Source organism: Cupressus sempervirens, chromosome 11, assembly GCF_028749045.1.
Source record: "Cupressus sempervirens isolate cs-2001-9-10 chromosome 11, ASM2874904v1, whole genome shotgun sequence".
NCBI lineage: Eukaryota > Viridiplantae > Streptophyta > Pinopsida > Cupressales > Cupressaceae > Cupressus > Cupressus sempervirens.
The window spans coordinates 636,000,379-636,027,739 of record NC_143128.1 but is presented as its reverse complement, the minus strand read 5'-3'; the positions used below and the strand labels follow the sequence as shown (position 1 = coordinate 636,027,739).

At 35.7% G+C, this 27,361-nt stretch overlaps 1 protein-coding gene across 7 annotated transcripts in view; it reads left to right on the top strand.

Annotated features, from left to right (window-relative positions):
- Positions 1–27,361, top strand: part of LOC149531376 (uncharacterized) — a 165,228-nt gene that overhangs the window by 72,749 nt on the left and 65,118 nt on the right. For all 7 annotated transcript variants that reach the window (XR_016359172.1, XR_016359173.1, XR_016359171.1 and 4 more), the window contains 2 exons: positions 3,819–3,971; positions 23,466–23,585. Coding sequence is in view for 4 of the 7 variants with exons in the window: in XM_089811524.1 (XP_089667650.1) it covers positions 3,819–3,971; positions 23,466–23,585 (273 nt within the window). In the remaining 3 variants the exon portion in view is untranslated. The remainder of the gene's footprint in view (positions 1–3,818; positions 3,972–23,465; positions 23,586–27,361) is intronic.

Sequence of the window (27,361 nt, the reverse complement as noted above, 5' to 3'; positions counted from 1 at the left end):
TGTCATCATTGGCATTGGAAGCCACAAGAACGTCATTGCAGAAGACATCATAAAAGGTCAATGCCTCACATCGCAAGCACACACTAATGATCAATTGCTTCAATGGTTTTGGTTGGCTTAAGAGCTCAAGATAACTTGATAATGCCCATTTGAGTATTGTATCTTAGATATTCTCGTTTTTGTGATGTGACATCGTTGGGAACTTTGTGCCTTTTTTATTGGTAGGCCATATTGGTATGATCAAGTTGCTAGGTGCAAAGCTAAACCAAAACGTTGATCTGTTAAGGCCAATAATTGTTGCTTCAAACAATCTTTATTCCTCTGAGAGGACCAAGCTCTATTTGTATTTGGCTAACATCTTTGCTTTCATACTAGTCAATATTTCCATCAATCATTATCATATTATTTATTCTTCCTAACTCAGGTTTCCATCCCTTTCTCTTATTTCCAGAACTGTTTTTTAGGTTTTTCTTGTGGCTTGGATATTTTCCCTCTCATCTTAGGTGCCACTTTTTCTAATGCTTCTTTTCCTTCTTGCTTTATCATAACTTTCATTATAATTTCAATCTTTTGTTTCTTTGGTTTAGAGCCTTGATCCATCTCCTTGAGTATCTTTTCCCTCTTAGGTGATTTCTCTTATTTTTCTTATTTAATCTTTGTTTTCATAATCATTGATAGTTTTCTTTTTGTCATAGATGTTGAAATTATATTTAATCTTCTTGTAGCTACTGACTATGAAGTTGTCTGAACATGAGTTATTTTAACTTCTTCCTCTGTTGTTGCTTGATGTAATGTTGCTACAGGTGCACTTGATGGTGCTTCAATAGAAAGTGGCTCAACCACTAGTAATTTTGTTTGACTGATAAGATGCATTCCTATAGTAATCTGCACCCAGTTTGCAATGCGACCAGTGAGTGCCCCTTTGGATAACAAATATTTAAGAGGATATACCTTAGCAATGAGTTTTGTAGTATGATTAAGCATGTAATGGCATAGTTTCTGTGTGCAAAAAACCACAACGAAGCAAGCTCTCTCATTCGCAGTGTAGTTCAACTCATAGCCAACTAGTGTTTGACTGAGATAACAAATAGCCTATTCATTGCCATTGTCATCTGGTTATGCTAAAAGAGCACCCAGTGCAACTGTAGTAGCATAGATGTGAAGAATTAATGGTCATCCTGTGACTGAAGGAGATAGGACTAGTGGATTAGCTAGGTATACCTTGACTTGTTCAAATTCTTTCTGACATAGGCAATCCCATCTGAACTTGGTGTCCTTTCTAAGCAAGTGTTAGAGTGGGTGAACTTTATCTACTAGTTGCGACACAAAATACCTGATAGACTGTAAACGGTCTTGAAAAATGCGAAGCTGTGTATTTGATAATTGTGAAATTTCATATCTTTTGAAACAGACACATTGAGAAGCTCCTTGCCTTGTTGCAAAAATTGAGATTTGAAGCTTTCTTTTCAGGACTATATCTTTCACTTGATTTCTTTTGGTAAGTTGAAAAACCCTTTACCTGTAAGGAATGTTTGAACTTGTGTTCCTTCCATGTGAAGAATTTGGAGCTTGCTAGGCCATTTACCTACAAATTTGATTCTGTTTTGATATAAGGTATTGGAAAAATGAATTCAAGCGATGTGAAAAAATCAAATACAATGCAAAAGAACACTTCGGAAATAGGTGTTCATATATTGTTGTTTGATAAGTAGTTTTCGGTTATGACTTGCTCGGGAACTTGGAAAACTACAACTTTGACCACATTTTGAAGAGCATGGGGAAATAATGATGCAAAATAGTTTTCTCGGAAAAGGTTTCTAGATGATTGGGAAATGTAATTATAATTTTAGGTGCAAAGGGTTTGATTGCAATTCACAATCACTTTTTAGCCTTTTAAACATTAACCACTTGGGCAATTGCTCATGCGCTCATGCATGCTATTGGATTTTAAGCAGAGAAGATTCATGTTGTTTGGTCCCCTTGTGTAGGCATGTTGTCACCCATGTAACATAGGGATAGGCTATTGAGCTCAGGGATCATGCTCACAGATCTGCCTACAAGGACATTTGGCAAAATTGTGCTTTGAGGACTGATCCCTGTCATGCAAGGTTGGTGGTGGCAGACATGACCCACTTGTGATGATTGCTGGTTTAATGCCTAATGCAGGTGTGTCGAGATAGGGTCTACTAATATTGGTGTCAATATGCCTACAAGGGCATTGGGCAAAATTATGCCTTGAGGACTGATCCGTGTTATATAAGGTTGGTGGTGACAGACATGACCTACTTGTGATGATTGCTGGTTTAATGTCTAATGCAGGTGTGTTGAGATAGATTGGTCTACTAATATTGGTGTCATCCACAAGTTCTGGTGGTAGAGGGATGAGGCAAGTACACGTGTGCATATGAGTCTTTTGCTAGATGTCAATTCCACAAACCATATAATCTTTTGTGGTAGTTGTCAATAGGAGGACAAGCTGAGGTCAAGTTCTCATGTGGTGGAGCCAACATTTTTTCCTACCTAGGCCTCTAGAATGCCAATCATTGAAAGTATTAATGGGTGGTGAGGGTTTTGGGTTGCGTGGAATGTTTGGTTGGTGACTTGGGGAACAAAGCTTAACACTCTCAACAGTTTTATAACCTACTCGGTTTATCCCACACGGGTATTAATGCGCTATTGGAGCTGGCAAATTTATGCACAATACTCCTGTTTTGGTCCTAAGTAGGCTATCTATTCCACAGGCACACCAGTGTGGTTAGTTGGTACTAGATGAGTGTTAGAAACTGATTTTGGCAATGTTAGTAGTTGATTAAAGGTTAGGATTGTTGCTAATTTCCAATTTGTTTGTTGGTAAAGGTTTTTTGTGGAGGCAAACCTTCTTTTAATGCTTAAGAATAGACATATGTTTATTTCTAACTCAAGAATGGCATAGTAATGAATTATGATTATAGTGTTTCCTAACTTTCTTGCAGGATCTCAATCGAAGCATAAAAGGTACCCTAAAACCCCTAGTTGTTTTTATATAGAAACTATAATCTAGGGTAAAATTTGGGCTCTCCTAATTGGGGAGATTACAGTCAGTAACATGAAGCCCTAAGAACTGACACTTGATTATGAGACGTCATGAATAGGAAACTGGGAAGGTGACTTGGGTTTGGTTTACATAAAAACTGCTATTTAAGATAAACTAGGTAGTCTAACATGAGTATGCAATGGTCTTAAACATTTCACCACAACTTCCCTTTCTATTTATGGTTTCAAAAGTTTTAGCTTGTGCCCTAGTCTTAATGACTTGATTTTTCTTGCTACAGTCTTTTTAACAAAGGTCTTTGGTTATATTTTGGCCTTGCTCTTGCTATGAGTAGTGTCACAAACAGAGGTCCTTGGTTATTTTGTGATTGGATTGTTTTGGGTTCTATCGTGGCTTTGCTCTTGCCATGACAAGTGTCATAAATAGAGGTCTTTGGTTGTCTTGTGATGTGAAACTTTGATCCGTTCTATCAAGAGCCAACAAGTGCATCTTTGTTGTTAAGGACTAAAACTGTATCACCTAGTGTTATTACTTTACTTTGGATCTCTCTTAAAGTTTAGCTATTGCAGATAGTGAAAATTTGATCAAGGCATATATTTATAATTTTTAAAAATATTTTGTGTATAGCTGAAGGCCTTTTGCCAAAGTAGATGCATTTTAAAGTGAAGGTTTTATTTGACACAGAATTGTAACAATTTTCTCCCAGCAAATTATTGAAACTTTGATATGGATTTTCTACTCATTATCATCAAAATTGACATTGTATATGAAATATTCATTTGCACAGGAAGATGAAGCTTTGGACCAGACTATTCCACAAGTAATTGAGGAGACAGAAACATTACCCAATGAAATTCAGAGATTTGAGCAATTGCGGAATGAACTTGCGGAGCTTGAAAAACGGGTTCAAGAAAGTGCAAATGGTTCTTTAGACAAGAAGGTACAAGCTATTTTATGTCTATCATGTTGTTCAACAATACAGAACCAAGCAAAGACTTCATGGCAGTGTTTTTCCAAGTATCTTCTTGATGCAATATTTAGTTCAACTTGACAAGATTAGTATTTTATATAAGATTAGTTTCTTACTGCAAGTTCAGTCAGGTCTTTCTAATGATAATCTATTCTTTTTCAGGCTGCCTTTCTAATTCCATTGCTTATTTTTGTAATCTTAAAAGATAATAACTTTATTCTTAGTCTGTGCTAAGCTGATCATAAGTTCATAACTATAACATGTTTCTTCAATCGACATCCATGAATATAACCTAAAGCTTGTTCAATCAGAGACATAACACTTACCTGTTTCAAATATTTTCTATTCTTTCTGATGGATTGGTTATTTGTAGAGATGGAAAGTTGATGAGCACTGTCTCTTTTATTCACCGGAAATCGGTCATTTTCAATTTACATACCTTCTTTCTGTGAATTTGGAGTTAGTCAGATTATTTCTTTGCATTAAGGCAGCTATGCATACAGGAGTTTGATGTTATTCCTAACTTACTAGTTTAAACTTAGATCTGGATGCGAGTAAGGGAACCTGGTACGTGATTTAGTTTTTTTTTAATGTGTGCGGTGAGGGGGGGGCGGTGGAGGATGGGTTTGGGTGTATGTTTGTATTAGAAATTTTTATATATACAATTTCTTTTAAGAAATATACAGAATTGAATCATTTGATAGTATGATACTTCATCAATGATCAATGCCAAATGCCAATTGATAATTGCCAAATATTCAAATAAGTCATGTCATGTATGCCTACGTTCACAATTCTCGTGAAAATCAGAAAATCTTTACGATTACAAAACATCTATGCTCCACGGAGTTTCCGGGTCGGGGATGTTTTAGGGGACGGGGACGTGTTTCCGGTACGGGTACGGGTCGAAGCCAAAATCTAGGGGACAGGACCTTAGGGGACGATGATTAAAAACACATGATTTTTTTATATATAAAGACAAAATTCAAATATGTATATCATAACATTGATAAACCATTCACCATAGACATTTTAGAAGATCAATAGATGGAATATTATCAAATGACAAATACTAAGTACTTCCATTATAACAATATCACATACATATATAGCAAAAATCAAAATGCCTAAGGGCTCCAAGTATCATGGGAGAAATCCAAATGAAATAAAGAGAAGTCCAACTAAAATAGCTACTAAATACTAAACGCAATCTTTCCTCACTGCTGTTGCTGCTCTTTGTTTTTTTCTTTCCTCTTAGCAAGTATGCCAAATCTAAAAATGAGTAGAAGAGTTAGTGTTTTAGGGTTTTAATGCACCAAATAAGGTTTGCATATTTTTATTATGTCTTTAAAACGACTAGGGGCCCGCGGGGACAACAAAATTTTTAAAAAATGAGATTTTGGAGATGTTTTGCCTTTACCAAATTGGTTGGAAAAAAGGGGACGGCCAATAGTTTCGGGGATGGATAGGGAACGACAAAACCATACCCGATACTGTTGGTATTCCCCAAGTTTCCAGCCAAAAGAAATTGGCTATTTGAGGGACGTTTCCAAATTTGCCAAAAAGGGGACGACTCAAGGGATGGCAAAAATCCATCCCCGTGTCCCCATTTCGTCCCTGGGACGGGTACGGCTCCAAAACCATAGGGGTCATGTCCCTATGGAACACTGCAAAATATAGTTCATGATTCATCAATCATCAAAAGGATTATCTTAAAAATCATCTTTATTGGACTTTCATCTTCAACTTTTGCAAGTTTAGGATCATTTGAACCCCAAGCGATTTCATTCACACTAGATGCACCATGTGTAGGGATTTCATCATCATAGGCTGTGGTGAGTCTAGTAAGATAATCAATGGTTGCCTCCAAGTTGGCACATTTAGGGGCTACAACTGAAAGCTTTAGTGCCCCATCCTTGTATTATGTCACATTATGTGATAGAAGACACAAATTGGAATGAATCTAAATCAAGTCGTCAGATTTTTTAAACCCAAATAGTTACGCTTCATTGAGTGAATAAAGGAGTACGTACTCTGATTCTGATCAGCAACATAAGAACTTGCAACCTTGATAGTTTTCACAAAAATAAGAGTTAAAATGGAAAGTAACTTGAAGAATGTTAAGTGGTAAATTGTAGAATACAGGTAACAATTTAAAAAAAAACTTAGTTGTGAGAGGATCTTGATTGCAAGAAGTTGGAGGTACCTAAATTTTTGACCATGTGATATCTTCCATGTTATATTGGTCATTAATAGCTTTTGGAGTGTGACTTCTTCTTGAGGCATACATGCCAAATTCTTTCCTAACCTCTTTCTCCACTTCTTCATCTTTGAAGAGTCTAGTAAATGTTGGCTTGTATCCGTTAGCAACTTCTTTTTTAAATGGTGCTAATCTCCCCAGCATAGGAAGTACTTTCTTGCTATAGTATCTTGAAGATAGGGTTTATGCAAGGAGGTGTAATGGGGTGGTCATCTTTTTGCAGCAGTGATGAATGATTGATTACAACGTATTGCATAAGTTTTTACTGTGTATGGTGTCATGCTCATGCTTTTGTTTTGTTAGTTTTACTTTCTCTATCACTATGTCCATGCCATAGATATCCCACAAATAGTCATGATAGGCTTAGTGAATTCTAATACATATTCCACATGAACCCATCGATTGTCATCCAAGAGTAATGGCTTGACCTTTTGGACCCTCTTTGGATGTGAGGCCTTCCATATGTCCCATTGGTTGCAAATTGAAATAACCATTTGACCCAATGCCTCTCACACCTTCAAAAGTCGTCTCATGACAATAGTATGAGATGCAAATCGGGTCCAAACAATCTAAGTTAGTAACAATATCAATAAGTAAATAAGACATCAAAATCTAAATAAATATTAAGAAAAGTTACATAGAAATTGATAAATGAACAATGACATAAATAAAATAAGATTTAGTATTTATCTTCAACAACTCCATTGTCAAAAAAGATCTAAATATTGATATTGTCATTTGGTGGTTTCTCACAAACATCTAGTTCTCCCACCCTCTTCGTATATTTGTTTCACCCTCTCTATTTTAGTACCAATTTGTTGCATCACCAAGTTGAGGGAGTGTATGGTACATGGTGTCCAAAATATGTTCTCATGTCTTTCGTCAACCAAAGCACCTGTACCCCTACATTTTTTTGCATTGTCTCAAATATCAGGACCACATTGTCACTACCTACCATCTTAGTTACTGATCCAGATGCGGATCTGGAAACAAATGCGGGATGTGTGTGTGTGTGTGTGTGTATATATAGTTATACTATGTGTATGCAAAGAAATATACAAAATTAGAACCTTTGATACCATTACATATTCAAATATTCAATAAGATTATAAACCATATCAATGATATCATATACGTCTATGTTCATGATTCGATTGCAAATCAGCAAAACATCACAATTACAAGATCAAATATAGTTCTTTATTCAATTAAATCAATCCGAATCCAAATCATATGGATTCACAAAAAATTCCTCATCATTTCCAACTCCTCTAATTGGTGCAAGTTCAAGATCATTTGAACCAAAAGTGGTTCCACTTGCGCTAGATACACTGTGTCATGATGTTATCAGCATCATCATCCGTGATTGTAATAAGATCTTGAATCGTTACATCTACGTTGCACACTCAGGTTCTACATTGCAAAGCTTGACTGCCCCTTCCTTGTGATCCTCCTTATGTGACAAAAGACACATGTTGGTATGAATGTAGACCAAGTCTTCAACTTTTTTAGAGCCCAACTAGGTAGGCTTCACTAAGTGGATAAAGGAGTATGTACTCCAATTCCGTATTGCAAAAGAGCTTGCAACCTAGAAAATGTTTACAATTACAAAATTAATTATTAAGGTAAAACATAAAAATGAAAGCCAATTGTAAGAATCCTAGAATACACGTGGTAAACAAAAAACAAATAAAACTTACTTGTGAGAGGATTTTGTTGCAAGATTTTGTAGATGCTTAAATGGTTGACCATAGAGGTACCACCATGTAATAGCTCCCGTGTGACATTGGTCCTTTTATTGCAAGAGGAATAAGGTTTTGTTCCTGAAGCAAACAACCCAAATTCAGTCCTAACATTTTTGTGAGTGTCATCATCTAGGAAGAGTCTTGCAAAATCTTTGTAGTCCGCATTAGCAACTTCGTTATCCGCATATGGTGCTACACTATCTGACATACAGAGTCCTTCCTCACTATAGTACCTTGGGGATAAGGCATATGGAAGGAGGTGTAATGGGGTATTCATCTTGTCCCAACGATGATGAATGATCGGTTGAAGATAATTGCATAAGGCTTAACATTTTGTGGGGTCATCCTCATGTGTTTGTATAGAAAGTTTTACCTTCTCTACCATTGTATCCATGACATCATAAACATCCTCCAATCAAGGTTATTTTGAATTAGTGAAGTAGAGCATGGTCATGATAGGGTCTATGAAATCTAATACAAATTGCACATGAGCCCACCAATTGTCATCTAAGATCAATTGCCTTGACCTTTTGTACCCTCTCTGAATTCGAAGCCTTCCATATACCCCACAACTAGAAATAAGCATTTGGCTTCATGCCCCTAGCACCTTGACAAGTCGTCTCTTAACAATAGTATGAGATGCAAATCGGGTTTCAGCTACCTAAGTAAGTTGATCATAACAATATGCCAATAAATATTAAGCAAAGCTATATCCAATTTGATAATTGAATATGACATAAAGTATATTCAAATTAAATAAATAAATTAAATTTGCTAATTGCAATTTACCCTTAGTAACTCCAAATTGGAGAGTGATTTGAATATGGATTGTGACATGTGGTAGTTTGTCACAAACATTTGTATCTCCTCTTCCTCTTGGTATATTTGCTTCACCCAATCTACTTGGGTGCCAATTTGTTGCATGACCAAGTTTAGGGAGCGTACAATGCACAATGTCCAAAAAATATGGTCATATCGACCCTCAATCAAAGCACCTGTACCCTTAAAATTTTTTGCATTATATGTAATCACTTGACCTACATTGGGATGCCCCGCTTATTTAAGCTATTAAAATTTAACACTATGTTTAATTTTAGGAGACATCTTTCATTAAACTCCTATGATTGCAATGTGAAATGATCAAAACTTTATGCACATATTATATGTTCGCAGACTTGTGTTATAATGATGGTTTCCTCTTTCAAAGAATGTGATATAATTTGAACTCTTAAGATAAATTTCTGAATGAGTCTTATCTTTTCCATAAGGGCCTTAGGTTAAGTAGATCCAAATAGGCTGACATAAGAATCACTAATCATCTCCTTATTGTATAGACTGGATTGTGTATTGATCTCCCATGGCCGCATGAAATCTTCTACACTCTTCGTAATTCTTGTTCAATATACTCTATATGACAAGCTTCTTTAGCAAAGTCAGAAGTGCCAAAGTCACTACCAATTTGGATATGTATATACAATGTGTTTTCTTTCTTCATCTTCATGGAACATGTATAGATGATATCAAATATAATACTAGGTTTAGGCTTCCAATCGCAGTGATTGTTATATGCCAGTCTTCCAGACAATGCGGTGATATGAGCATATTGCAACTAATGGTTTGCTTGACCCATGACTTATAGGAATATTACTATGATCAAGCGCTAATGAATCTTTTCTAGAGTTGTTTAACCTTCCCTGCCCAGTGGAGATGTTTCGCTTCTCATTTGATGCATATCAGTCAACATCCATGATATTGGATATTTTTGTTTGATCCCTAATATTCTTCCGCAATGACCATGTATAATGACCCAACCATTACTAAGATTAAACCACCAAGGTTCTGCACTAATCTCCTTCCTTGATCGCAACTATTATTGAGTGCATGCATAGCTATCTTATATAGTTGTATGTGTGCCTCTCCCAACTGGTTATGAGTTCCCTGTATACATGTTGGTTTAATTTATTGGTTTATATGTATGCGAAGTCCAACTTGCCAAAAAGAGATGAGTAATTGATGTATCAAATGTTCCTTCCTGAATGACTGATTTCCCCCTCCAACTGCCTTTTCTATCTGTTATGTGATTTCTTAGGTATATCTTTTCTATTTACTATGATCTTCCTTATATAGCTCATTTGATGTGAGATCGTGACCATTTTGTTAGGTTGCAACCTTTGGTTATTTAAATATATTTATTATAATTGTTTAATTTATATTTTATGTATATATTTTTATAATTATGTTAACTTCATTATAATCATGTGATATATATATGTATATAATATATTTTATTAATTTCTTATTATGTTTGTAATATAATTTATTATTATATATTCTATTATTAATTTATAAAATCTTATAAATATAAGGACATGACATACATTCTCACTACCCACCATCTCTATGGCCTCAATGAGAATTTTGGACATGATTTGTGAATGTTTCACTTCCCCTTCACAATCAACTACTTTCAAAAACATTGACCCTTGGGGTGACAGTGCAATCACATTAATCAATAGTCGGTTTCTTGTACCTTTCCATCCACCTGAAATAATAAAAATACCCAAAGTTTTCCGTGAATTTCTAATTGGTTGAATAGCTCTCTCTATGCAAACCCTCTCATTTTGCAATAAAGTGGTACGCCTTTTTCTCATCCAAGACTTGTAATCAGCCGGTGCTTTATTTATGGCTGGCACCATCTCCTTCCAATATGGTGATCTCACCAAATTGAAAGGAAGACCACTGGCATAGTGACAACATGCAGTGGCTTGATCAGCAAGCTCTCTTACCTCCATTCTAATTTGGGTGTCCAATAGAATTCATTTACGGGCAATAGTTTCTACTTCTTCCTCTTCCGCTCCTAGTATAGGTACTTGCAAGAGAAGGTGCTTGGAGGATACAATTGGTTCTATGGGTAATTGCATTGTTTTCTTTGATGATGGAGGTTGATAAAAACTTTGTTTTGATATTTTTTTATCAATTTATCAGTGGCTTCTTGTTCTTTTACAAATGAAGCTATTTGTGCATTAGACAACCCCTTCCCATCTATGCCTTTGCACTTAGAAAATCCTTTACCAGCAGGGCCCATAAAATGAAGTTTGACTCGAGAATATGAGCTATTGAATGGTTTTCCTTTGCTACTTGGACAATGACTACATTTCCAAATATACGAGTCACATCCGAAAACTTGTGACATTCTCGTGGCATGTCTCCATAAAGGAGATCCTACATCAATGTTAAAACTATAGGCTCCTTGTCCTCCCACTGAATTTTAACCACCTGGCCATTCCTCCACAATACAATCTAATTTCTTGATATGCTTATAATAAGAAATTCAATAAATTTTAATTTGAAAAAGAACTTTGAAAATCAAGCATACAAGTGCATAAAAGTGATAGAAAACTACTAAAATGGATAGCTAAACTTGTTGCTTTATTTCTTTTTTTCAAAACAAAAATGATTTTTTTTTGAAACATTTCTTCACAAACTTGAAAAAGTTCATCCAAATGTAAAAAAAAAATCATTAAAGAACTCAAGAATGGGACCAAAAGCTTGCCTTAGAAGCTTAAAACTCGTTTGTGAAAGCAATCTCTCGCCCTCTGAATGATCCTCTTAAAAAATAATCACCTTGCCCTCAAAATGCCAAAATGGAGAGGAAATGAGAAAAAAGTGTAGCTGCAAACAAAATATGATAAAGAGAGGTTGAATGGCCTCTTTTAGGGACGTTTTAAGGTTTACAAGCAAAAAAATAGGTTGAAAAATCTAATTCCCCATGTGCACTAAAGTGTTTTAAGTGGCAATAAATAAATAATAAAAAATGGCAGATCTGCCATCTGGGCCTGCAGAGGCTAGTGCAGGCGCTTGGATGCACCTGGATGCATTCGGGCACATCAACCTCCGACGAAATTTGCGTCCGCATCAATGGCTAGTTGGGACGAATCGGCATCCAAGCCAATCATCTCTGCAGACTCACTGGGAGTTCTGAAAATAAACTGCACATCTTTAACTTTTGCTTCACAATTAACTGCCTTTAAAACCATTGCCCTTTGGGGGGCATTGCAATACATTAATGAATGGACAGTTTCTGTTATATTTCCATCCATCAGAAAAAATACATGTATCAATCCAAGAACCTCTAATTGGATTAAGGGAGCTCTCTAGAACATTCCTCTCACATTGCAACAAGGTGGCACACACCTTTTCAAACCTAGGACTTACGAAATCAGCCAGTTAACTATTGATTGCCGACACCATTTCCGCCAACATGGTGATCTCACCATGTTGAATGGAAGACCCTCGGGATAGAGGCCATGTGCAATTTTTTGCTCGACAATGTCTCTTGCCACCATTTTAAATGCCTTGCCTAGTGGACCTCTTTGTGGGTGGTAATTTGTGCCTTAACTTCATCTTCCAGTGTAGGCAGGAAGGGACGTTTAGAGGCTGCAACTAAATCCATGGGTAAACTCTATATTCTTTTCTTTCGAGCTCCACCAGTACAAGCACTTTGTTTTAGTCTTAGAACCAATTCATCAGGCTCTTCTTGTTCTTTTACAAATATTGCTCTTATGTGGGTGGTAATTTGTACTTCACCTTCACCTTCCATTATGGGCAAGAAGGGATGTTTAGAGGTTGCAACTAAATCAGTGGGTAAACTCATTATTTTTTCTTTCCAGCTCTACCAGTATAAGCACTTTGTTTTAATCTTAGAACCAATTTATCAACCTCCTCTTGTTCTTGTACATATATTGCTATATGTGTGTGAGACAACCTCTTCTTCTCTGGGCTTGGATACGTTTCCATCCCTTTACTTGCAGAGCCCATTAGTGAAGTTTCACTCAAGAATATTTGGAATTTTTTGTGTATTATAAGAATTACACCTCCAAATATACCCCACCTCCTGGAGCCTGTGCAATTCTTGTGATATATTTCCATAAAGGTGATCCTATGTCAATTTTAAATTTATCATTTCCTTGCCTACCCACTGAACTTTCAATAGTGGCCATTCTCGCAATCTGATTTCCTTCTAGTGTAAAAATAATAATTTAAATTAGGAAAGACAAAAAAATTCAAGCATGGAAGTACAAAGTAAAGATACAAAAACATTATAACAAAGAACTAAATTTATTTCTTTATTTCTTTAAAAAAAATGGAAACAACTTGAAAATTTTCATCCCAAACTTGAAAAAAACATCAAACTCTAAAAATAAATTTATTAAAAGCTTCAAGAATAGGATCAAATGCTTACATTAGATGCTTAGATCTCCTTTGTGGAAGCTATTGAAGCTATAGAAAGACTCATGAACTGTTGAAGGTAGCATCAGGAGGATGAACCCTAAAGACATCTATTATCGCAAGTGATGCAATGGCATCACTTAAGACAATGGTTGATTATCTATTGACTTGTTCAGAGTTCTATAAATTGTGCTTCATAAGAATCGATTACTAAACAATCGGTTATGTATATATTACATCAACTAAACAAATATAGTTATGATTAATGTCGACAAGGGCACGGTTATCATAAATGAAGAGGTGCAAGTTAATGCGCACAATAACCTTCAGTTATCAATGAATGTGATCCATTTATCTGCACGGGTATAAGACGGGAATCAATGTGTCTTCCAAAAACACCAAAGAGCATACAATATTCAGATCAATAGCAGAAGACCATATCCGAGGCAATAACATACAGACTGATTGAGGTTGCAGTTTATATATATTACAGAAAATAATATATATCAGAGAGGACATATACATAGTGCAAAAGTCATAATAAATATATGTCAGAGGATATACATATCGCAGAAGTCAGAATACACACACACACACAGAGTGACTTGACATTGAAGATCGATCGTACATTGACATTGACAAAATTGTATTCAGAACTTAATCATTTTGTTATGTACAATCATATATTATCTGCTGGGTTTTTCAGCATCAAGCTTGAAGGTTTTCCCAGGGTACATACAGTGTATTTTTTTGAATTAGTTCAAAATCTGATTTCTTTGTTAATCTGGCCATAAAAACAACATGAATGATCCCCTTCAAAAATAATCAACAGCCCTTTGAAATGCCAAAATGGAGACTAAATGAGAAGAGAGAAAAATAGCAAACAAAATGATATGTTTTTACACTGAATGGCCAAATAAAAGGCCATTTTAGGGTTTTGTGAAAAGAAATGATAAAATAGTGTTCTTAAATGCTTTTATATTATGTGAAAAATCAAAATTTTCAAGTTTTTGGGTGCTGGCATTCGGATTTTGTCCTGATGCGCTCGGATGCGCCCAAGAAGCACATATCTGCGTGCACCCACAGGGTGTGGATGCACTTTCTGTGTGCATTGAATCCAATCCAGGTGTACAGGCAGGAGGTGCGAATCTGGTATCTTAGTGTTATTCATATCTAGAAAGAAACATTTGAAAGTCTGACTTACTGGAGGGGGATAGTTTGCTTCAACTTGTGTATATGATCTTTTGCATATTTTTTCTTCAGTCGATTGCTACTTGTAAGAAAAAAACATTGGTTGATGCTTTTTGTTTATTTTTATGTTAGACATGAATTCTCACCTTCTTGTTGAAATTGGGGACTGTTGAATTGGATTATTTTCTTCACATTTCTGTAGACATTGTTTTATGATAAAGAAACAGATATTTTGAAAATGATAAACTGTTATCATTACACAGATTCACGTTCAAAGACAAACATTCTTCCAAGGTCTCTCACACTATCTGACTTTAAGGATTAACAGAAGGCCATTAGAATTAGAGACACTCATCAAACTTGTTGTGCTACCAAGCATCAGGGAGTTGATCGATATACTCAACTCTCTAACCTCTATGAGAATCCAATAGTGGAAATCATTGATTAGGGTGCAATTCTTTTTTAGAAGTATCCTGAACATTCCGGTCATAATGTTGATTGTCACTAAAGTAGCCAAGTGATCTTCAAGAAGCCCATGCCTTCTTTTTTTTGTACTCTAGGTGTCAGTGGGGGCTAGTACTATCAAGGGGCTCATACATGGATATTTGCAGATTGTGAATAGAGTCCCTGTTTAGACAGTGTCCCGGAAAATATATGTTGAATTATTGTTCATTTCCTAAAGATAGGAATATAAGTTAGACTTGTTTTCCATCTTAGGATCTCTAGTCAGCTGAGTTCCATTACTACTGGGAGGAGTTGCCTCGGATTTACCAACATGGTTGTGAGAAACGCTGAACTTCTTGGTGGAGAAGGATCCTGAAAATCTGCTTTTATTTTGCCTTTGGATGTGGAACTTAGTTGGAAACCTTGTCCATTTGCTTCAGTAGTTTTGCTGCATTTGATTAAAAAAGATTCGTTTTTTCCAATCTCTGTCAGTCCAGAAGCCAGAGATTCCGTGGAAGCGCTCTTTCAAGAAATTGGAATCCAAAGAGGATGATTTGAAACAGACATGAAAAACAAGCAAGGAGGGTACAAGATATAATGACATCAAAAGGAGCGTGGGTGGGGGAAGAAAAACCAAAAGCATGATTCAATCATCATGCAAGGGAGATGTAGGGTGGTAAAAATGCAGTGAGAGGGTAGCAGAAACCAACCAGAACCATAAGAGTAAATGCATGGTGCCATTATCTAGGAGGAATATGAAATGAGTCATCACCATAAGACTTGGAAACAAAACACATTTTGAAACAAAAAGGTCAATTTGCAACCCTCTAAATGGAAACAAAACACATTTTGAAACAAAAAGGTCAACTTGCAACCCTCTAAATGCTAGCATTACTTGTGGGTAAGGGAAAAGTGAAAGATACCTTAGGTGCCAGGGTAGGTGGACAAGACAGAGGAGCAACATGGATTCTGCCACTTTGGTGTAATATAACTCAAGGATTAGGAAACAAACAAAAGTGCCAGATAATAAAAAAACCCATTTGAATCAAGGAATAAAAACAATTTCCAAAGGCAAGCACGAAGAAAATCCAGTGGATGGACTGTTAGGAGAAGTGCGAAGGGAACACATGAGATGGCCACCAAAAGGGAGCTCAAGTGGAAAACAAGCAAAAGAGAAAAGTCAAAATTACTCACCATGACACCACTTTTTCTATCCTCACTGGTAATGTTGAATAAATATTTAAACATGCCTGAATCAAGGATGGTGTTCTCGTCTCCTGCAAACTGATGGCAACTGTTCATAAGATTTAGGTTAGCCAAGCATTCTTTATTCTTTTATCTCTTAATGTCTATTAGTGAATACTAAACATATTGTCAGGGTAAGTAGTTTTCCTTTGACATGTGAAGATGTTACCTTTCTTGATTCCCTTTATGGTGATTCTAGAATCACCTTCACCAGTTAACTTTCTGATTGGTGATTGAGATCAAGCTTGAGACCCAAAATCTATTACAACATAATTGGTAAAATACTTTATTGTTATTGATACAGACTGAGAGGTCAATATATACAAAAGAATAAAGTGATGTTTGCTTAGGAAACAATCGTAAAGAATAGAAATATTCTATTCTTGCTAAAAGACAGCTAAAGAAAGCTAACAGAAAACTACAGCTAACTAAATATTAGAAACATTCTAATATTTACAGTAGATTACAAATAGATAACCATTAACTAATAATAGAAGCTTATCTATTATCGTAATACCCTCCCTTAATGGTTAATCTATCCAAAACATCAAGTTGTCCTCTGAATTTGACAAACTTATCAAGACCAAGAGGCTTGGTGAGAATGTCTGCAGTCTGATCTGTGGTAGACCGTAGGAACATATTGCAAGTCTATTATCCCGTCTTCATCTTGGTATTAAACTGATTTTATCTTTCTCGAACCAAGTATGGAAATCTGAACGATCAGATTATAGTTCTCTTGGATTGAGCATTATGTTCTTGATATAATTTCGATCATGCATTAGATTGAGCAAATGATCTATTTCCTTGTACAGATCAGAAATCATAAAGGAATTTGTTTAATAAACTAATTACACCCGATTAAGGATCGTGTTCTTTAATGATTTGGTAACTATACCACCGTGTCTTTTCATAGATGTATAGACATGTCCGCCCGTGTGTTGACTATTGGTATGGATATAAATATGAACCAATTCAAGAGATCAATATCATCGAAATCAATAAATGATATATATCTCTACAGATTGGGACTGCTGTACCATAATAGAATTACTTTCAGACTTTGCAATTCATTTTTCAGAATTGAATTAATTCATATTCGTTCTATCTTGACTATTACTTGCAAGAAAAGCATATATAGATTAGTATCCATCAAATCTGAAATAAGCCAAAACTATAATATTCTGATCATAAGTTTAAATATCATCTACAAATAGTAACATTCAAGAATCAAAATTCAAATAGAAAGTCAAATTATCAACAAATAAAACATTCGCTCGCATCCCAATGGCATCCTGAAGGCACTTGGTTTGTGAAATGGTGGAGGTGGGGGTACTCGGGTATTCCAAGTACTCGTCCTTAGGACGTCCATGCATTGGGTGCTTTGGGGTTGGGGTGTCCTTGGGTTTCGCTGCAGAGAAAGTAACTTTTGATTTTGTAAAAGAAATAGAAAAAATTGTGAGGTATAGCATTGTGGGTCTGCTAATCTTCAGCACTGAAATAACTTTGTGATTTTTTAAAATCGTGGTGCTAGAAGAACTTGTTGTGGGTTGTAGAGGGGTCACGGGAAAGATAATTAGCATGAAGGAGAAGTGAAAATGTTGTGAAAAATAGTTTGGACGGTTGCAATAAAAGGCCCCAACATGGGATCAATTGTGTCAAGCTTAGAAAACAGCCACGAGGCAAGAAAAAAACAGGTCACAAAAAACCAATAGCATGAAATAAAAAAGCTTTTGTTAAACGTTTTGTCGCCTTTAAAGCCTAGCATATGCCATGGCAATGTGTGTAGAAAACCAAAATGGAAAAGTGACAATGAAAACTAGTAGTGGGCTCTTAAAAAGGAGATGGTACCTTCAAAAGACAAATGCGGACTTTGAAAAAGTTCAATGGGCTCAATAAGAAAAGACATTTTTCAATTTCCATTGCTGGAAATCCTGATGCAAACAAAGGATTATAACGTATATTCATTAAAAAACTTTTCAAAAAATTTCTAGAAAAAAACTCCTAGTAGAAGCCATGAATTTCTAAAATCTAAAAATTTATCAAAAACTCTTTAAACTGTTTTGATACTATGAATTGGTAACTTATTGCATTTATAATGGAGTTGAAAGACACAATAAATAGGGAAATACAAGATGGTGTTTTTAAGAGAAACAATGTTACACGAGGACTTGCAGCCCCTCCCAAACCTCGGAGTACCCATCCCCGAGACATCCCCGCATCGGCTACTCGGATACCGAAGTACCCCCACCTCCGCCATTCTGTAACCATGCTGCCGTTGGAACGGGGACTTGAATTTCTATTTGAATTTTGATTTTTGGATGTTACTATTAGTATTGGGTATGTAATATGTTACTGTGTTGAACATTCAATGGTTCTAGTTCATGTTGCAATATTGCTAAGTTCAAGTATTTTAATTTGGTATGTTCTACTAAACATCATTTAATAACAAGCATTTCAAATTCTATATGTATACTATACAATACCCCTCTTTCTCCCTTCCTCCCCTTGCCGCCATCCCCTAGCCATCCCCCCACCATCCCGGAAATTGAAGGGAAATTAGAGCACCCTAGAAAGTCATCTGAGATCAATATGCACATCCTGCATAAAGTAGTTCCTTGAATAGCTTCCAATAAGCAAATACAAGTGCATGCTACTATGCCATAAAAGCGGAAACAAACATAGTTAATTTCCCACAATTAAAACCTTAAAGGAAAGTGATTGCAATTTACCGATGTAATTAAATTTTAACAGCATTACGACATACAGATTATAATTCTACAAATCATAAAACTAGAAGAATGAGACATAATAGAGAATACAGATATACGTGGGGAAAACCTTTCCAGGTAAAAACCCCACCCTCCAAACCATCAAGCTAATGTATTATTCAGCAACAAGTTTCAATACATTTTCAGCTTTCACATGGAGATTTACATCTTGCTCCATTCTAGAGAAAATCCGACAGCATAACCTTGTGCAAATAACTTCTCATCTGTATCTTAATTCTCTACAACAATGCTTTGTACTTACAGAGGTTTCGTACAAAAGGAAACTGTTTCTAAAGTGTCTACATTCAACGCATCTACAAATTAATTTAGAAACTTTCTTATGCACATACCTTGCATAAAAACAAAGCACGAGAGAATAAATCACCAAAAAACATAAGCTTAATTTTTTTCTAATCCAAGTCTTTTCTTGTGGAAGAATCTAACTTCATTTAGTAACTTTCCAAGAAATCACAAATAAAACAATAAGTTGTGGTAAGGCTGAGTCACCTTATCCCAACAAAAATGAGGACCATTTTCCCCCCATCCCAGAAAATGTGCCGCTGTCCCGATGTACCCCAGTACTGGTGTTACACTGAAAACAACTGTAAACAAAAAGCAGAATAGAAAGATACTGAAGTAAGTTAAACTACATAAATGACCATTAAATAATAGAAACAACAATATTACTTTAATATGAAACTGGTAAAATAATAGACAAAGATAGTGATATTAATGCTGTATTGATACCCTGAAATTGCTTGAATATATTTTCAGATGAAAACGAGCAGACTGATACGAGTTATTGAATATTGTATAGCATTTGAACTGCATGCTACTGAAGATCCCAGTGACACTTAAGAACCTGTATCACACATTGAGGGTCTTTGTCATCACAATATTTAAGTTTCATATCCAACAACACTAGCAGTTGCAAAATGTTCTATACAAATGTTACTATAATTAATTGAGGTTGAATCAGGTGTCTGGGAGGGTTTGTGGGCCTGAATGCCTCTTTTTACATCAAATTTATTGTTTGTATGTGTCATAGTTTTCTCAAAACAATCATTTGATGCTAGGGATGTTTGGTTGTCCTTGGGATGGTTGAGGGATGTCTCAAATGTCCCAGCTGCATTGGGGCTGTCTAGAGGTTGGTTACATGTTTCCTATGATTCACTGCTCTTTTTGAAATGTTTCTGTATTTTGAAAATTTCTTGAGGACAACCAGGAGCTTTAACATTGCCCTCAAAATGTGCTGGGGATGGGGATTGGGTTTGAGGGTCATGGATTTACCTTTGTGCAACACAAAAACTATTTAGTGTTGTTACTCTTAGTCTTGATGAGTGGGAAATGACAGATTACTCAATGGTGGAGGGTGGAGCGTTTTCATAGAAGTTAAGGTATATTCAAGGGCCTATGGTGCTATTGTGTGGAAGATATGTTTGGTTTAGCCTATTTGTCTTTTCTTTTGTTATTGGTTAACTCCTAGGGGATGAATGACAGGAGAAAACTACATCCTTCATGAATTTGTTGAGAGACTCCCATACAGAGCTTGATGAACCTGTCATCCTTTCGAGGGAGGTGAAAAGGAATTCAATGGCAGTCTGAAAATGGTTGCAAAACTTTAGTTTTGGAAGCAGGAAATTGATTATGATCAATCTGGGAGATAGCATGTTGATATTCACATCACCAGGCATTATAAGTGGTCACATTTGGAGGAGGGGGTGTTATGTTTCGAGTCATCTCAAATAGACATTCTAAACTGTCATGAAAATTTTACTACATTTTTCTTCTTTACTAGAAAGTGAAAATATCTTGGGGAAGCAGCACCAACACACAAATGGGTAAGAGAGAAAGCTGGATATGCAGGGATTGTAAAGACTCCGGCTAGTCTGAAAAGTCTATTTATTTTTTGGTTTTCTCCGTTTTTTTATATATTTTTTGGAATATATAATTTTTATGAATTTTTCAGAGTATAAAATACTTAAACCAAATACTGGAAACACTGTAAGTAAACACTAAATTAAATAACTCCAAACCCAATGTGAATTTATTGAAGGAAGAGAGTCTGCTGTTACAAATTAAAATAGTCAATGCACCTGGGAAGAATGATTTTCAACCAATTTTTCTGATATCTGCCAAACGTATTTGCAAAAAGTTTGATTCCCAGGCCCACTCAAGCTGGTAGACTCCAAATTGATGCTCATGTTGCCTCTTATTGGTCACGATTTTGCCCAGGAAAAGTAGCCGCTCAAGCAAATAAGCCCCACATCAAATCTGGGTGCAATCATACCCCAAACTCGTCCACGCTGGGTCTGTAATAATAGATGCAGCCCCTCCAAAGACAATGCAGGCACTCTAGCTGTTGACGGCAGTGTTAATTTTGAATGGACAACTGAATTTGCTAGCCACCTATCTCCAATTTCGATACCTATGTCTGGAATTGTGTTGACACAATGAGTAAATGACAAATATCTCCTCCAAGTCCTAAGACGTCAGCTTTCAATGTCAAATTGATTCCCAGATTTGCAGCACACAGTTTGGTGGGAATTCTCCAATCTCTCAATTCAGAACAATCAATAACTTATAAATAATAATATCCAATCTCCAAAAACACAGAAAGGACAATAGGAGAATCACAATTTGTTATACCTCAGCAACAAATTGCAGAAGTACCTAGAACAATCACCAGAACTTCACAAACCCTCAGCCTGAAATCAATGAGAATAGATGTATGTTCAAGATACCTCACATTGCCCCTAGAAGTCATATTTATAATGCAATTTGAGCCAATTAGCTTTACTCACAATAAAGTCTGGTCACTTTATAATATAAAGCACAATAATAATTAAGTGCGCATTAAATACTCATTAAATTCTAACATAGTCGAAATAAATATGGCTCCATCAAATAATCCGTCATGAGATTGAGAGCCAAAAAGCCAGACGACCACCTGGCCTGAACCGCTCAACTAAAAATAGTAACTAGCCAAAAGTGGCTTACTAAAAATAGTATGTCCCAACATAGTAATTCCTCAACAAAAACCCCCAAATCTAAACGTTAGTTCACGAGGGTCGCAATGATGAGCTGACAAAACCATACTCCAAAAACCTGCTAAATCGGGGACATTACAGGGATCTTTCACATTTTTTATTATTTCAGGAGGTTCTATATGTGTTGTTTTCTGTAACTTCTTATATTTGGAAACTTATTTCTTTTGTCAGTTATATTCAAAACTTTAGTGTATTATTTGCCCTGCCAAGTTAACCATCCATCATTGTTGTACCCGAAGCATATCCCTGTATTCTCTGATTTTGCATCCTAGATTTATCGAGTAAAGTTAGAGGTCTCTCTCTCTCTCTCTCTCTCTCTCTCTCTCTCACTCACTCACACACCAAAAAAAAAAAAAAAAAAAAAAAAAGCCATTTGCAGAACTCGGTTGTGAATATAGTTGCCTGTTCTAGTTCAATAATCTTTTCTGCATGCCATTTTTTGGAGATTGTTTTTGCATCATGTGGATATTTCTTTTGCATATAATACATCTAGATTCTAATAGATTACATTCTCTGGTCGTCGTTTTTGTATCATGTTGATATTGCCTTTACATATAATACATCTAGATTCTAATGGATGTGAGTGATTTTTCGTGGATACTTTCTTGAATCTGCATCATTTTGATGCTAGGAAGGTTGTAGTGATTAATTATTAATTGTCTTTACTAACCAGACATCTTCCCCCTCACTTTCTTCTTCTAGGCTTATATTTGTTTACATTATATTTTGGAGTACCAAATTTATTATACTTCTGGTTGTTTTGTATCAGGTTGATATTGCTTTTGCATATAATACATCTAGATTCTAATAGATTAGAGTGTTTGATGTGGATACTTCCTTGGATCTGCATCATTTGATGCTAGGTGGGTTGTAGTAATGATGGATTACTAATTGTGTTCACTTACCAGTCATTTTCACCCTCTCTTTCTTCTTCCACTTCTAGAGGTCTTCAAGGTCGGCATGGGGTTTCTTCTTGCCCGTCAGCTTACCCTTCAGTTTGAGAGTTCTTAGCAGTTATGCCTAGGTGGTAGCCTGTGGTTTGTTGTTTATTTCCTTTAGGCACCATTTGGTGTCCCTGCTGGGGGCTGACCTCTTCTTTGTTTCGTCAGTCCCTTTGACCCTCTTTGTGGTCTTTCTTTGGACATTAATAAATTTATCTCTCCTTATCTTTATAGCCTTTTCGTTCCTTTTTTATTTATTTGTTTTTCTGTTGGACTTGCCTCTAGTCTTGAATATCATGAATTGAAAGATTGAACAGAAGAAATGGAAAAAGACTGCATCAACTATCATCACTAAATTTGTTGAATCAACTAGTCACAGTACTGACACATGGGTTATCAGGGATACTTATATATATTTGTATATTATACACATATTTGAATATATTTATCTCGCTAATGACCAATGCATTTGTATCTTACATTTGGGCCCACATAACATTTGAAAGATTTGCATTTGTTTATTCTGTGGAGGCTTTTTATGTTTCTCCCTTGTTGACAAAAGCTCTTATGTTTGGATTTTTGGATCACCAGCATCAGGAAAATCAAGATTCTATCTATTCAGCAAGAGGTGTGCATGATAAATTAGCTAAAGCAAAAAAGGAAAGCAATTTGTTGGGGAAGTCCATTGACAAGTTAAAGGAAACTGGCTCGGTACTTCCACTTTCCTCATCGTGAATATTCTAGTATTAAAATTTTATATCCTGAAATCTTTGTTATTGAAAAGCAACATTTCACACATTCTCTGAGTTAGTTATTATGATGCTTTTGTTGTCTGATTTCTTCCATTCAACCATTTATGTCACACTCCTTGGATAACATGTTATTTAAAAGAAGAGAAGGCGTTGTATCAGAATTCTGTGTTTGAGTTTTTATGCAGGCTAGCCTTAGACAATGGGCTGTGGAGGAAGTCAACTTTAGCTACAATGATTCTAGTACATTTTTCATAAAATTGTTGTTGAGACCTTGGCAGCTAATTTACTGTTAAAACACTTGCTTCAAAACGTATTTTTTTGGAATGAACTTAGACAATGAAATAAGCAGATAATAAAGAGGCAGGAATGGAAATAAATACATAAATTGAGATTTAATGCTCATTTCATAGTTGTCGGAACTTGGATCTGAAGGAAGTGCCTGTGAACACTTCTTTTGTACATGTTGGAATTTGTCATAGGCACAACAAATCTACCTCAGACATGATTCCCTTGAAACAATTACAAATCCAAAGTAGAGAATAAGGAAATTTTATGTTCAATATAAAAGACCATGCACAAATTACAAGGAGTAATGTATAAATGTTGAAGCCCCTTGGATGCATGTCTCAAGAAAATAATATGTTTAAAAGGTCATCAGTAGGTCACTAAATCAGTCTTGCCTAGATAAAGGTCACTCAACTAAATAGAGGTGGCATCTTATTGCCATCAATAGAGAATTGATGAAGCAATGGTGGTATGTACTACCTCAAGTCAAGGTGTACATGCCATTATTATCTTCCTTGGTGAGGGTAATTAATTACTTCTAATATTCTAATTGAACCTTATAGCTAGGTGTAATATTACATTTAGAATAAATAGTTATCTCTGGTAAAGTATAATATTTACATCAAAAGCCCCCAAGTCTAAGTTAGGAGGAAATAGAAATTGGCACCCTCTTGTGAATATGAAGAGAATGATGACGTAGCTTAGTAGTGATGGAAGAATGATGGCGAGGTTAATGAAGATCCACGCTCACTGAACAACAATCATCTCATTAGGAAAAAGTATGCCTATAGGTGCATTTGGAAGGTTTTACCAATCCATGAAGGAAAAATAGGGTAGAAAACATAAATATATATGTATTTGGAAATTGCATTTCCATAGTTAGTGTTGAGAATTTCCCCAATCAGATTATGGGATGTCCCCATTTTTAGGTTTTTTAGCAGTCCAGTTGCCATTGACTTTTTGGGTTTGTGTCAAGTTGTTCAAAGGGGTAATTTTGATGTTGCCAATGAGCTCGGAGGGTTATAGGTTGTATGGCACATTCAAATGTTATTTTCAACTTCTGTTCTAGGCTCCAAAATTTTTGGAGCAAGTGTCTATTTTTAATAAGCCACCAATCTTGTCTTTTTATCATCTTTCATCATCAGGTATTCTCCAACACATTCACATTTAAATTCAGATGCATTTTCATCATCATCACTTGGTGTATTATTGAGTAATATTTCATTAATTTTACTTAGGTTTCAATTTTAGTTAAATATAGTTATCATGCGCTTTAGTGGTATAAATCATTAAATGGAGGATGAGAAGTTTTAATTGATGGGATGCTTAAAGCTGATTTTAAGTTGTATGTTATTTTTTAAATTTATTTAATGGAGAGACTAGAGAGACAAAAAATTAAACTAAAGATGATTTATTTTAATGGATGGACCTTTATTATTTATGCTATAGTGGAAGATTAAAAAAGGCAATGATTCTAATTAATAAAAGTGGGAAAAAATTCCCCAAAAAATAACAGTAAAAATGTAAAAGAGAAAAAACAATCTTGAAAAAAATAGCAAAAGGTGTCTTTTTGAAAAAGCAGATTAACTACTATAAAAGAGGATTAAGGCTCCAAATTGGGCACATTGAGTTTGATTTCAATATTGCTTCTATTTTGGAGGAGATTACTTCATTTTTTGTTTGCGAAGATGAAAACCCTTGCAAGTGACATTATGTGATGTCCCCAATTTTAATGTAATAACTAAATTAATTAATTGGTCCAAAAAATAAAATAAAATAATAAGGGCCTTTAACTAATTATTTTACTTAATTAATATATAGCGCCCAAATTAAATAATAAAAAATTAATATTGTCGGCCTATACTCGTAAATCTCTAGATCCTTCTTGAAGGTCTTTATGAGGCGAAGGTTGGGCATTGTAATGATCATGGTTTGGATCCGATTTCGCTTTGTATTTCCAAAGGTTCGAGGCTAAGGAACTTGCTTGCAGTTTTGGAGGTGGAAGATCCTCCCTATGCTGTTATTGCAGTTTTGGTGGTTTAGCGCCAACCTATTTTTCCATTGGAGGTATCGCTCAGATATCTCACCATGTGAGCAAGATCCGCTAATCGACTTTTGGTGACTGCTTGTATCTTCTCAAATCTTGTTCGATGCATGTGTAATTTTATCAAGTACTATCATTTAGAGATTAATATATTTTGTGTGTCATTGGCATTTTGGCAACTGTCTTTGGATGTTCTCTTGTGTGTGGGTCGCATTGTAGAGAATATTTGCAATAATCGTCTCTGGTGTATATTCATTTCATTCCTAGCATCACTGGTGGTTGACACTTTTTGATACTTGGACTTGTGCAATAACATTATTAATTCCTATATTCTATCTTCAGGCAATAGTGTAAGCCATGCTGAAATTGGAAGACTACGTGTACCCTATACTCATTGTGTACAATCCTAAAACCCTCCATTCGACACCCTCTATCCACGAAATCCTTCCACCCTATGACACACTCCCAACACCATCCGTATGACCTATACTCTCGACCTTCCATCGTACAAACCATACCCAATCAACATCGCACGGTCATCCCTCCTATACCATCTATACAATTATCCTTTTGCACACTGTATGCCATTCCTCTGGCATACTGTATGACGTACACCCTGTACGGAAACTTCACTGAAGAGTCTATATAGTAAACCTGAATTCCACCCCGTACTATCCAAATTGTGCAACAATTTTCTTGTTTGGATTTCATACCGTGTTCTGTATGGCAAGGCCAAACCTTCGGAACACAATTATGGCAGGTTGATACCCTTATTTAATCCATAGCTGAATCAAAACATTATAGTGGTATCATGTGAAATGTCGAGAGAATTAAGAAGTCAACAAAAGCTCCACGAATGGACAAAGCAAACACTCAACCTCTTAGCGGGCACAAAGCGGTTTATGATGAATTTACAAACACCCACTTTGGCTGAGTCACTGAAGCAAATCAAGCAGGATTTGGTAATTGGTAGATGGGAGAGGGACATCTCTGAAAGATTACATAGAGTTGTGAATGAAGTATTCATCATCTTAGCATAATATACTCTTCAAAAATGGTCTAAAGTGGGAGATCGATAAGTGGCTACAGGATAAAGTTATACAAACATTAGAGGATATAGACAAGCAAAAGACTCTAATTGCCCCTTTAGATAGAGAACAACAAAAATCTCAAGACAATTAGAAGATTAAAGAAATTGTGGATGATTCAAGCAAGGTGATGATTGAGAAATTGTTGAGGTTAGAGAACAAGAAAAAATAGCAGATCTAAAACAAGATAACCGAGCCAATGTCGAAGTGGACCCTCATATTATTGTCAATGTGTGGAAGGAAAATAAGGCTACAAATCTTCTAGAGCGTACGGGTAATGATTTGGAGTCACATAAGTGGGGACATGAAGCTAGAGGT